The sequence below is a fragment of the Protomyctophum bolini genome, assembly GCF_963924005.1.
Source record: "Protomyctophum bolini genome assembly, chromosome: 16".
Classification (NCBI taxonomy): Eukaryota; Metazoa; Chordata; class Actinopteri; order Myctophiformes; family Myctophidae; genus Protomyctophum; species Protomyctophum bolini.
Genome location: NC_137877.1, coordinates 17707270 through 17721494, shown reverse-complemented (window position 1 = coordinate 17721494; position 14225 = coordinate 17707270). Strand labels below are relative to the sequence as shown.

Below are 14225 nucleotides of genomic sequence, written 5' to 3'. Positions count from 1 at the left end.
GAGCTTCCCTTTATTATTTCTCATCATAGGTTTAGAAAATGGTTAAGATCTAGAAGGCATTCTTTAGAATGGGCCTCAGGTCTTAACGGGTAAACGCCATGCGTTATGGACGCACCATGCCAGCAGCCTCCCGCTCGCTCCAAGCCTTCATGAGCCACACAGATAAGATAAGACAGCGAGAGGGGTGCTGCCATCGACGCGCTGACTGACTCTACAACGGCCGCCTTTAATCACCACCTGTGTCGAGATTTGTGAAGATACGACTGTATAGCTCCGCAGCGCGGCGGCACTGAGCCCCATGGGTGGGTGGCAGCCTGGCAGGAGGGCAGTGGTGGAAAAGAAGTACCCAATTGTTTTACGTATTTAAAAAATAACCAATAGCACGATGTAGAAGTAGTCTGTTACAAGGAAGTCAGGAATTAAAAATCTACCTGAAAAAAGGAGAAAGTCAGTATGCAGAATGCAGAATGTTCCGCTTTACATGTTTTCAAATGAATAGGAAAAAAAAGTGAGGGGCGTACGTACATACATCACATCCTGTGCTCAGCCAATCAAAACATTTCAAATGTGGTACACACAGACACACAAAGATGGGCATAGGAGGCGCCCCTCAAAAAATGCAGCTCAAAACTATTTCTAAAAATGAATTGAAAATAGCAGATCTACAAGCTCACAGTGTGTCATACTGTGAGCTTTTAGATTGGCTGAAGTGGTTAACTATGGTTAATTCTTTATATGCCAAGTACGACATATCTCATACATGAAGCTTTATTATATCAAATTAAACTGTTTCGAGAAAAATCTACTTTTAACACTGGCCCAGTTGCTAAACATCGTGAGCTATTGCTAACATTAGCCGTTCCTTACAATGAAATGAAAGTACCCACATATGGGGAAAAAGCCTTAGCAAGGCTTAACTACCCTTTCCTGCCACCTAGTGGCAGATAAATGTTTTGATTAAACTAACTTTAAAAGGCGTCCCTCACTGCACACAAGTGTGATTTCTTTACATAGATTACGAGGTTGACACACACTGGTTGGAGGGCTCCAGCACATCAAGCGCTGCCCGGTCCTCATCTTCATCGCGGTCATCCTCACGGTCATCCTCGCGGTCATCCTCATCGTCCAGAGGGTACGGTGTCAGGTCCACGGTCAGCATGCGGCTGACCATGCACTCGTCGTAGTCTGAGTAGATCCCCAGCAGTGCGTCGGAGCGGCTGTAGAACTCCTCCTTGAGGGAGATGACGATGATCTGCGTGTCCCGCCGGGACTCCTCGCGGACGAAGTCCGTCACCTTGCGGATGTTGGTGTTGTCCAGTGAGGCGTCCACCTCGTCCAGGACGAAGAAGGGCGCGGGACGGAAGCTGTGCAGGGCAAAGAGTAGCGCCAGCGAGGCCATGGTCTTCTCCCCTCCCGACAGGCTGTCCATGGGCATGAAGCGCTTCCCGGGAGCCACGCAGCTGTAGCTGATGCCATCCAGGTACGGCTCCGCCGCGTTGTCGGCGCCCAGGATGGCCTGGGCGCCATCATTCTTGCACAGCCTCTTGTATATCTTGTCGATGATCACGGCCACATGCTCGAAGCACTTGTTGAACAGCTCACAGCGCTGGGACTTGACGCGGTCGAACTCGGCAGCGCTGGCCCGGGCCTCCGAGGTGCTTTCGTCCAATGCCTCCTGGGCCTCCCTGAACTCTTCCTTGATTTGGCTGGCGTCGGTCAGCGATCTGAGGTTTGGGCTAGCGGTTCTCCTGAGGAGCGACTCCGCCGAGTACTTGGCCTCTCTCAGGTTCTTCAGCTGGGCCTCCACCTCCTCCTCTCCCTCCGCCACGGTGAGCGTGGCCGGCAGGCCGTTGAAGTCGACCACGAGACGCGCCTCTCGCGTGTAGATCTTGGAGCTCCCCGACGATTCCTCGTCAATTTGGACGTCAGAGATCTCGTCCAGGTTCCCGGATGTCAGAGGAAGCTCCACGCCCTGGATCTTACAGTCCAGCAGCAGGTTGTGTCTGACCGCACGCCTCTGCTCCACGCACTCCTCGGTGGACATCTGCAGCCTCTGCAGCCTCACCAGCTCTCTGCTCATCTCTCGGACGTTCTTGGCGATCTTGTCCAGCTTGTTCTTGGCGTCAGACGCCTGGGCTCTCTTGGTCTGCTGGTGGCTGTCGAGCTCCTGCAGTTTGTTCCGACTCTCTTGCACCGCCTCCAGCAGCTTCTCCTCCTCCGCTTTCCGATCCTCCGTCGCTCGCTCCTCCTTGGCGATCGTCTCCTCCAGGATCGCCTGCCTCCTCTCCTGCTTCTCCAGCTGCTGTTGGATGTACTCCAGCTGCGCGTTCAAACGTGAGATCTGCCCGTCCAACTCCAGCCGTTTCTGCTCCAGCTCCTCCCGCTCCTTGTGGTGCTCCTGCTCGTACTGCTGGATGTTTCCCACGCCAATCTCAGCACAGAAGTCGACGAACACGGCATCCTCCAGCTGGTTCATCTTGTGCCTAGTAATGTTCAGTGCTGCCTCCTTCACCTCCATGTTCTCCTGCTTCCTCTGGACGTCCACCTGCAGGCCGCCCAGCAGGGCCTCCAGGCGGGACGTCTCCGCTTGGCATTCGGGGATGTCGGTCTTGCAGAGGTTTCCCAGCTCAGTGACATGGCATTCCAGTCGGGTCTGAGCGACCTGGGCCTGAAACTGATGCTGTTTGAGTTCTGCCTCCTTCCTCGTCATCTTGGTGAGTTTGCGCAGCTCGGCCGTCAGCTCCTCCTTGCGCTCCTTCAGCTGGTCCAGCTCCTTCTCGTCCCAGCGCCTGGCCTTGCTGCGCAGGTTGCTGGAGCCCCCGCTGATCTGCCCTGACGGGGAGAACATGGTGCCGTCCAGTGACACCGTCTTGATGCGCTGCGGGCCGTCAAACGCCACGCTGCGGGCTTCCTCGATGGTCTCGCACACCACCGCATTGCCGCAGACGAACTGCAGCGCCCTCTTCAGCTGGGAGGCCATTGGACCGGGGAGACACTGCACCACGTCTAACGCCATCTTGGCTCCCGGGATGTCCCTCAGACGCTGGTCGACGGGAGAGACCTTCAGGTAGTCGACGGGCAGGAATGTTTCGGGCTCTCCTCTCTCTGTCTTGATGAAGCGGATGCAGTCCTGGGCCGTTCTCTCTGTGCTCACAACGATGGCGTTCATGTAGCTTCCGAACACCCTGGTGACGGCCAGCTGGTACTTCTTGTGGATGGGAGTGCAGAGCTCCGCTAGACGGCCCAGCACGGCGTCGGGGTACAGCCGGCGGAGGCTCTCCAGCACCTCCTTGCGCCGCTGCTGCTGCCGGCTCTCCTGGCTCTCTGCGCCGGCGTCCCTCAGCTTGGTCAGGACCCGTCCCATCTCCTCGCTCAGCTCCTCGTTCCTCTGGCGGTCACGCTGCAGATCCTGGCCGAATCTCTCCTCGTCGCCGCGGAAGTCGTCCAAGGTGGCAGCCAGTTTCCGGTTGGACTCCTCCAGCCTCTGCGAGCGCCGGGTCAGGTCCTCCAGCCGGCCCTGACTGGCCTGGACGCTGACCTCCAGTTCCTCCTTCCTGCGCCGGTCGAAGGCGATCTTGTCCTGGTCGGACTTCAAGTCCCACTGCAGCTTGTGGGCCTGCTGAGCGAGCGCCGCCCCCTGCCTCCGGGACGCCTCCCATAGCTGCTTGTACCGCTCCAGCTGGCCCTCCTCCAGCTCGATATCTCGCTCCTCCTGGCCTCGATGTCTCTGGAGCTGCTCCTCTTGGCTCCTCCAGGATCGCTCCAGCTCCCCCGCCTCCTTCCTCCCTTGCTTCAGCTCCTGCTTCTTCTTGCTCCTCTGCGTGTGTGCCTCCTGCAGGGCCTGGCGCGCCTCCTCGGCCTTCCCCAGGTGGTGGGAGGAGTTAACATGGGCCTCAGTGTAGCGAGAGGCGCGCAGCGACTGCGTGTGCGTCTCCGAGCGGATCTCCCTGTCGACGAGCTGCAGCTCGCCGTCATGTCGCTCGCGCTCCTTCCTGACGTTGCTTAGCCGTTGCTCCCAGTTGTCCAGGTTGAGCCTCTGGTCGCTGACGGCCTGCCGCCTCTCCGCCAGTGCCGCGCCGAGGCTCTCCTCCTCCCGCTCGTTGCGGTAGAGCTCGTAGAGGACCAGCTGCAGGCTGCTGCGCTTCAGCTCGTCCTGCAGAGCTTGGTACTTCTGGGCCTGCTCCCTGTCGTGGGACAGCTGTTTCTTGGTGGCGATGGCGGCCTTCTTCCTGCTCAGATGGACCTGGGTTTGGTCCTTTGCCTCCAGCATGGCCTTCTTGGTCCTGTCGTAGCTCTCCTGCAGCTCGCCCGACTGGCTGATCCTCTCGAACACCTTGGTCCTGTCCTTGGGGCTCATCATGGCCACCGACTCCACGGCTCCCTGGAACACCAGGCAGTTCCTGGTCTTGGTGACGATGCCGATCTTCTCCAGGTCCTCCTTGTAGCGGGCCGGCGCCACCGGCGCCCCGTTGACGTGGTACGTGGTGCCGTCACCCGAGATGCTCCTGCAGAAGACCAGCTCCTGCCCGTTGTCGCCGTGGCGATACCGCATGGTGACCCGGGCCGTGGTGGCGACAGGCCGTCCCACGTGGGCGCCGTGGATCAGGTCCCTGACGTGTTTGACCCGCAGTGAGGCGGCGCGTTCGCCCATGACGAAGCTCAGCGCGTCCATCACGTTGGACTTGCCCGAGCCGTTGGTGCCGATGATGCAGTTAAACCTCATGAATGGTCCGATGACTTGCTTCCCTCGCCACGACTTGAAGTTCTCCACCTCTAGTTGTCTCAGGAAGCCCATTGTGGAGGAATTTAAGCTGGAAAGATCTATCTGAAGTTCTTTGTTTCGTGAGATAACAGGGTTAATGAGCGCTGTCCAACAGATCTATGGTTGACCGCATGTGAGGGCTTCGCTCGCCTAAACGAACTGATATATTAGCTAATGCGTCGACGTGCTGTTAACTTGTAAATTGGTTCGGCATTGTTTAATGACGTCATCAATTTGCATCATCCACCATCTTAACAAAGATGGGGATGCAAAAAGGAACCAACTCCACAGAAGAGGCCTTCATGCGGGAGACCTTCATGCGTGCCGAGTCTCTTTCCCTATTCGCAAGTACAACACGAACATCTATGAGCACACAACACATCGCAGTCATACGAAGAACAAATCCAAATCCAGCTTGTGACTAAAGGAAGGACGGAAGAATGGGAGTTCTGGAGGCTTGAATGGAAAGGAGGCAAAGCGGATTAAAACATGCAAAGGCTTGTATGGAGATGAAAACATCCCATTAGCCTATCTGGCCCCTACAACCATGAATACATTAATTTTACTGAAAACACGAAAGGAGTGAAGAATGGATTTTATTTAGCAGTTAACTCGCAGTTACTATCTCTGTATATAACCACGTTTCCACCAAAAAAAAGAAAAAGAAAATCTGCCTCTTTAAAGAGTTGATTTTATTTTGCTTGGTTCATATGGACCATCTGCAGTGGAGAGGGATATGAAAGCAGTGCTGTGGTGACATGCAAATACAATGTATTCAAACATGCACAATGGTCAAACCTTTCCGGATTGAAATTCAAAAATTGCAAAAGCAGCAGATCTATGAACTAAAAATGTGTCACATCGCGACCCCACTCATGACGTCATGTGGCAGCAAAGTCTATAGACTTTATGTTTGCCTTAAGCAGTGAAGCCACAGTGGGTGCCCCTCACTTCACACACAAGTGTGAGGGGCGCTGGCCCCTCCAATGTCTGGCTTTTGAAATTACGTCATATGACAGCCAAGTCTATGGACTTTCTAATGTTTGTTTAGAGCACTTTAAACAAACATTACCAGGCGCACCTCACTTCACACAAGTGTGATTTCTTCTTTTAACTCTTTTCACCTATTGATGCTTCAAAATGAGTAAAATTGCGAGGCTAATTTGCTTACTTTTGGTTTTGGAACAGCTCTTATATTACATAATCAACTCGCGGCCTAACGACCTCTATAGCAGCAGCAAGGTCAGACTTCCGTTCTCTACTTCTCTATCGATGTTTTAGGCATTTTGAACTAAGGCGACTTTGTTGAAAACAGACGCAGCAGAAAAGAGTCTAAAGAGGCCATTTAATAGAGGATTTGAATTTTGTCTGGGGTTAAGCTCCCGAGACACGACCTTCCCAGGAACAAAAGGCCTGGATTCACAGAGATAAAGCCCCATTCTTTAGATTCGACTTTGGCCAAGTATTCTTCTCTCACACATCCTCTTGAGTCTTTCCACCCAAGGTCGATTTTTTCCCCTTTCTTTTGCAACAGGTTGGTCAATTCTGCAAGCCGCATGCATTAAAAGAGGGTACTTCCAGTCCTTCCCAATGGGTCAGAATCAACTGTACATTTAGTCTACTAAAGACCTCCAATTCACTCTCAATATTGGAGGTCCTTGAAACCACTGGCACAAATACTATAAATTGGAGAAAAATCACCAATCAATGTGAACCGAGTGGTGCAACTCCCGTCTATACTCCCCCCCCCTATCTCTTTCATTAGCAGGCAACAGTGCAGTACTACAGCGCCCCTACTGGCCCCGAATGGTACATACTGGTGCTTTTTAACGTCACATAGGTGACTAACACATAGACAAGGACATGACCAACACATAGACAGACATTAAAAATTACAATAAAATCTTGTAGATCTGCTATTTTTAGCTATATGTTTGAAATAGGGCTTAAGCGGTTAACCGCAGATGAATAGTCATCATCATTGTGTGGCATTCACCCTGACATTGTTTATGCTCTATGTTCATGTATGAAGGAAACGGAGCCACCATTAGACTGTACGGTCCGGGGCAGACCTCACAGCCCTGCATATGATAAATTCATGCAAATATATGGAATGGGGTCTGCATTGTCGGGAGGTCCCCGACGGTCTGCTGACTCCGACACTGGGACCGTGTGTGTGTGTGTGTGTGTGTGTGTGTGTGTGTGTGCGTGCGTGCATGCCTCTCTCTCTCGCAACATCCTGAGTGTCACTTTAACCCTGACGGACCCAACACTCTGAGTTAAATGGACTTTGTAATAGCTGGTCTTTCTGAGAGCCTACAGTGCAGTGCGGTACGGTGCAGTGCGGTGCGGTGCGGTACGGTACGGACAGCTATACAGAGAGAGCTCCATAATATGGGAACAAAAGAGACACAGTTAAAACGGGTTCTAAGTGTATGACAAGGATATAACAGGTTTATGGTGGGGTGTGCATTCCTGATTGTTCCCGACTGCATTGCTCCAAGTAGGCCGGTGACCGACAGGCACAGCTAGTTTTTCTAATGCTAGAACGGCGGCCATGTGCGCCGCCAATCCGCTGCCTATGCTGCACTGCACTCCACCTAGAGCTTTGAGGTCGGCCGACCAGCTAAAGCTTAATGAGCTGGCGACCAAAAATAATAATAACTAAGGGTGACCAGGCCTTCGCGGCAGCTGCCCCCAGGCTCTGGAATAATTTGCCCATACACATTCGAGTTGTCCAGTCGATAGTTACTTTTAAATCCTTGCTTAAGAGTTACTTTTCTCCTTGGCTTTTAGTGTCAGCTGAGGTAGTGCTGTTTTTCCCTCACTGGGAAAACTTGTTTGTGCTTATTTATTGCCTACTAATGTCTGTTTATATTGCACTGTTTTGCTCTATATTTTCGAATGCCTGTTTATATTCATGTTGTCTAATGTTTGTTTATATTGCATTGTTTGCTCCTTATTTTCTTTTAACCTGTACAACACTTTGGTTGAACTGGTCATGCTAAATGTGCTACACAAATACAATCGAGTTGAGTCGAGTACTGTACGTACTACGTCCCAAAAACCAGTGTTGGCTGGTTGGCGGCCGGGCGCTGAAAGGTTGCTGACTGACTGGCTGGAAGGGGTCAGGTGTTAAACCCCTCACGCAACTGTATTATCTCCCAGTCGATAAAGTGGGCCTGAAGTTACGATGTTCCCGATCCTATCCTTTGCTTTGCTCCCCCCCCCCCCCCTCTTTCTAAGGTGATCCGTGCGATACAAAGGCTGTTATGCATGCGAACAAGAAGGCACTGGAGCAGCTCAGACGATTTAGGCCCTTAGTTTAACAGGGTGCAAATAATGCTGTTATGCATTGCACTATATAGGTCTTTGATGGCAGGGGGGGGGGGGGTCGGGGGGTTTGTGCATTTACCGCACGTTTTAAGAGTGTTATAGCGAGCGTGCCGCCGGGCTGTCGATACAGTCACAAGTTGGATCAGTCGTTCAAATGGTAATTCCTTTCAATACGGTCTGGCTCATAGGAGCTTGTTGTGGGTGGAAATAGCGAATCTACTAGCTAAGTCATATATATATATATATATATATATACAGTATATATATATATATATATATATATATATATATATATATATATGAATGTATTTCTGCTCCTATGCCGTGTGACTGACGTGAGCTTTCACCAACAGACTCAGTAAGCTGCTATTGTCTGGGAGGGCAGATAAGGTCGCTCTATGAAGTGGAATGTTTTTAATGCAGTCAATCCTTTGCAACCGGTTGGGGGGGAAAAAATCACACACTGCTGCATGTAACTGTCGTGCACATTCAGTCAAGAGGCAATCCTCCACTTTGTCTGTTTTATTCCATCCATATTTTTTACAGTCTATGATTGTAATGTATTAAATAACACACTGTACCATACAGATTGGTTAAAAATAACGATGGTGGTAGTTTTGCAATCAACCAGACCAGAGCAGTCATAATTTGATAACGGTAGTTTTGTTTTTACTACTAGCTTACCACACAGACGACATAATATACTGACATGTACTTTGCAGTGATTTCATGAACCTAAACGACACGGTTTGTGTCAAAACACAGTTAGTCATGTTACTTAAAACAGATGGTAAGCATGTTTCTATAAGCCCATGTCTTAATTATTTCTGTGCTGCTAGCTGTTAGCATAAATCCAAGTTCCCAGTGCCACCATCAGTGTCCACTTTAAGAGCCCGCACCACACACACACACTTTGCTATATCATTTGCGCAAGCGCACTTTGAGTCTCCTGCCGGATACACCTATGGGCATCAAATTAACGGGTTTACTGCTCCTGGCGGAACGTTCCGTCATAAGGAATCCAACCAGTAACTGCTTCTGGTGTAATATTCCGTCTGATAAGCTTTATTATTGATATCAAACCAGATCGCTGATTTCTTTTTTTGTATTATTATTTTGGCTTGGCCTTTCCTTCTTTAGCGAATCTAGACCGGATTGCGCAACCGCGCTGCCGTTCACCTCCCTATATACAGGCTGACTAAAAAGCTGAATAAATCGAAATCTACGGAGCTCTCCATGGTTTGGATAAAATGCGCGATGTTCGGAGGTCTTTGCTGATTATCCAGTGGTTTAGATGGAAACATTTGCGCTTTCTAAAGCAAAGATGGCTTCATTTTAGCTCGCTAGCATTGGCGCTATTTATTTAGCATTAAAGATGGATGCCCAGACAGGATATGAGTCCAGCGTGTGCTGCATTGAAATCGGCTCGGTGTCTAGCAGGAGGCAGTATATGGGTTAATAATAGGAATAGGAATGCGACAAAAACAAAACAATCTGCAAGAATCCAAGGCTTCATGGGGTGAGATATAAAAGAGAATTGTTTTGGGTGATCAATCCCTTAACCTCAAGTACAAATTAGACTTCATCCTTAGTAGAGTAATATTTGACCACGATTATCTATACTTTGACTATACAGTGAGGTTGAGTAGCCTACATTGTCCACCACTGGCTACTGCCAACAGTGACGCATCGGTACACGTCACTAACATCCCACATTAAATCACTCTATCTCACATTCATCAGAAAACAGAGTCACCTGCTCTGCTCCACAAAAGAGGATGCAATGGGAGAGGCAGGCCGCAATACCCAAAGCCATCCATCCCCAAAGCACAGTGTCTTCCAATGAACAAAGCTCCCTTTGCAAATAATCAAATCTGTTACTCTATTGTAGCTGTTCTGAGAGAGAGAGCGAGAGAGAGAGAGAGAAAGAGAGAAAGAGAAAGAGAGAGAGAGAGAGAGAGAGAGAGAGAGAGAGAGAGAGAGAGAGAGAGAGAGAGAGAGACAGACTACAGAGTGTTTCTTACACAGGAAAAGCTTGTGTGGAAATTCTATGAGATTACTTTGATTTGCTCTTGCCGGCTATTGCAAAGCACTTTGCTCCTCACTTTTGTTAGGAGCAAAGTCTATTGTATTGCCTAGTCACTACATCATAACACGAGTTATTTTTTTAAATGTTTTATCCCACAATTTTGTTTTGCTTCCTTCTATGCATGAGGAGTCCAAGCTGCTTCTTTTCACCTGACGGGAGAGTTTCCCCGGCCGGACATAGCATGTGGAAGGAACACGTTATTTCCGACCAGTTCCTTTCCCCTCCATCAGGCGCCCCGGCTGGCCAGGGGGAGGTAGTTTAGAGACCAGGATTACGGCATGTTTTTGTGAGGGTACCACTACCTACCCTAGGGGACACGGGAGAACATGCAAACTCCACACAGAAATGCCCTTTCGCCAACCCTGCCTCGGGTACGAGCACTGATGACGCGGAGGAGGGAACACGCCCCCAGTGGCCACAGCGTCCCCAGCGGGCATCAAACCAAGGACCTTCTAGCTGTGAGGCGACAGCACTACCGACTGTGCTACCATGACCCCAACAACAATGAGTTATTAATTAACATAAGCCACTGGGGTGAACATTTCTACAAGCTCACAGTGTGGCTCAAAATGAAGCGTTGTGAGTACGTAGATCAGCCATTTTTGGCGATGACATTTTGGTGTAGACTTGAGACGCCGAAAAACTGAATATACTAACAATATACCAAAGTGATTAGATAGATAGATAGATAGATAGATAGATAGATAGATAGATAGATAGATAGATAGATAGATAGATAGATAGATAGATAGATAGATAGATAGATAGATAGATAGATAGATAATATGACCATATGCACAAAGACTAATACAAACAATAATTGAAAAGGCTGAGAGACATGTGGCTTTCCATAAACCATTCAGTGCAAAGATCAGCAAATAATGTTGTTTACCAGTTGTCAAGTTGATGGTTCAAAGCTACTTGGGGAGTGTTAAATGATTAAGTGCTAATCTCATCAGGACAATTCAGAGGCTGATCATGTGTAAACCATAGAACACTTCAACACTACTAACATCAAAGTGCAGTGAACTGAATTATGCTCATCTCCAATAACCTCTTTTGTCTGACAAGTTGACACTAAAGTGTGTCATGGTCTGTGCGTGACTAGGGTTGCCAACCATCCCTTCAAATGTAAAATCGTCCCTCATTAGACGCAGTGTTAATTTCGATTTAGGCACATTTTCGTCATCTTTAGTTTCAGTCGACTAAATATCATATGACTTTAGTCGACTAAATCTAGAGTTGATTTTGACGACAACAATGTATTTTGGCTATATTATATTATTTGAATTTAAATATTCGCCTCGGTTTGTCCCGTTTGTGCTGTGCCAGGTCGCGCCGCACCCATTTGCGGCACTCGCACAACTTCTCGTCTTTGCATTGACTTTGTATGTAATCGCGCCGCTCTAACTATCCAAGTCTGAACGCACCTTTAGCCTAAACAGAAAATGCTAATCTTCAGCCACTCAGGAGAAAGTAGGCTACCCAATTATCGGCTTTGTTTGTAGTGTGCGGTGTGCCAGGTCCAACTTTGTCTGCTCATTTATTCACTTCCAATTTCACTTGTTTGTAATGTTGTCCTGTGTGAGTTATCCTTCCTGATTGGATAAATCAATTGTTTAAACACATTGTGAGCTTGTAGACTGGCTATTTTCAAAATATGTTTGAAAGCTTGAAATGGGACATTCTGCATAATGCATTGGCTACTTTCACTTTTGGTACTTTAAGGACATCTCGATGCCAATACTTTTGTACTTTTACTCATGTACATTTCGAATTCAGGACTTTTACTTGCAACAGAGTGTTTCTAAATCGCAGCATTGATACTTTTTACTTAAGTCAGTACTTCTTTCACACCACTGCATGACACAGCTTGTGGCATTGAGAGCGTGGCGGGGCTGTTGGTCACGGTGCCAGGAAGAGAGGAGAGGAGCGAGGGAGCAGGGGAGGAGGTCTTGGCTGTGAGGTGAATCTAATGTGGCTGAATGAAGGAACCTCTGGTCTGTTGAATAGACTCCATTGATTCCACCAGATCAAACCCACTTCCTCCACGCATCCCAACCTTACACGTTATATCTCCCTCTGGGGCTGTGTGTGTGTGTATGTGTGGGGGGGGGGAGAGAGAGAGAGAGAGAGAGAGAGAGAGAGAGAGAGAGAGAGAGAGAGAGAGAGAGAGAGAGAGCATTTTGAGGGCATCCACGTGCATTCATTTACGTACATACCATGAAATCCTTGTTGGTAATGTATTCATTTTGTAGCTTTTGAGTTTGGTCACAAGACCAATGGTACAATGAGAAAGTGCTAGCGGATCTCTATGAGACTCTCAGAGTTACAAACCTTGAGTCTAAAGGGTCAATTTGGTTCCACTTGTACACCCTTAGACTTATGGGTTTTGTGAAAAATGGAACAAAATGAACACTTGCAGGTTTTACCGGAAATAGTATACAAATGGAAGCAATGGACACTTGTGGGTAGTATAATTCCAAAGAGTGTATACAAATTAAACCAAATGTAGCCGTAAGGGTCCATTCGGTTCCATTTATAACAAAAACACTTAAGGCTTTTCCAGTGCATTCATGAATGTGTCCGTGTGAGTGCATGTTTAGAATTACATTTTCGTTCCATTGACACTAAACGGGCAGAGGCCGGACATTATGTTTTGCTGGAGGACACAGTGACAGCACTGTACTCGGGGTTTGTGTCAAGTGTTTGTGTCACGTTCATTGAATTACCCTTGCTTGATGCAATCAAGGACATTGACGTCAGGACCTCTAGAACGCGTCGAGAATCCACCCCTCCCAACCCAAGCAAGCACGCACACGCACACGCACACACACACACACACACACACACACACACAGGGTTATGTTTAAGTGAGACAGCCACATTAAGGCTCAAATCAAAGTGGTGTGACCTGTGCACTGTTTTTTCTCCTCCTGAGTGGTGTAGAGACCACCTCATGGCGGCGACAGTAGGCTATTATTAGTGTCTGTTTCTGCGAGGGAAATTAAATAAGCAACCAGGTCTACAAAAACAAGCCTAAAAGAAGCGACTATACTAATAGGCCACATGAGCACTTTAAAACTACATTCATTCATAGGCTATTTGAAACTAGATCTTGTAGAAGATCTGCCTTTTTTTTTTTTAAGTTAAGTTTTGGGATGGGGGAGGGGGTCTACAGGGGGGGTCTGCGGAGATATAAGTTAATTCGGGGACCCCTTGGCTTGGAAATATTTGAGAAACACTGGTTTGAACTTTGAACAACATTAGACAGCAAGCCCAAAGAAGCAACTATAATACTTCAGAGACATAAAATATGAACATGTATGACTTGTAATAATGTTCTTGACTAAATCTAAAATAATAAATAAGTAACTTGTTCACTAACATTTTCAAAATGTACAATATTGTAATTGATGTAGCCTAATTGAGTAGATGTTCAAAGGCTGTGCAATACACGCGGACCCACATATTGAGAAACGCTGGTTTTAATTAATGCAGGCAGCACACACGCATAATTATTAATCTAGAATAGTGGACATATTTTATGCTGAAATCAATAGCTGCGCCAAATGCCTAGATTTGTCATTATAGATTATGTTCATATAGTTAAGTATGAGCCATTATTATCAAGACTGGAGTCATTTCTGAGATTTATGTCAGGTAACGAGGTCCTTTCAATTCCGGCTGTAGTTGTCAAAGGCTGTGGTGTGTGTGTGTGTGTGTGTGTGTGTGTGTGTGTGTGTGTGTGTGTGTGTGTGTGTGTGTGTGTGTGTGTGTGTGTGTTTGTGGGGGGGGGGGGGGGTCATGATGGAGAATCATGTGGAAATTCATGAGCAGACATAAATTATGTCCATGATATTTTACATCCAGTCCCATAGAGCACGATATCAATACTCTCCAAGCATGGCGTCCATCTGCTTGATTACATCCCAGGAGGGCGATGAAAATGGGGGTAGTAGACTTAAACAATAAAGAACAAGATTAAGAGTATTATTTTATTTTAAGTTAATATTCAATTCATTATTGTGGCAGTTT

At 48.0% G+C, this 14225-nt stretch overlaps 2 protein-coding genes across 3 annotated transcripts in view; both read right to left on the bottom strand.

Annotated features, from left to right (window-relative positions):
• Positions 1 to 14225, bottom strand: part of tmeff2a (transmembrane protein with EGF-like and two follistatin-like domains 2a) — a 133739-nt gene that overhangs the window by 92846 nt on the left and 26668 nt on the right. The gene's annotated exons all lie outside the window — the stretch shown is intronic.
• On the bottom strand, positions 1016 to 4795 carry LOC308330347 (structural maintenance of chromosomes protein 1B-like; the record flags this gene model as incomplete). The annotated part of the gene is made up of 1 exon (XM_080785195.1): positions 1016 to 4795. The coding sequence occupies one exon, from the start codon at positions 4793 to 4795 to the stop codon at positions 1016 to 1018; it is 3780 nt and encodes a 1259-aa protein (XP_080641321.1).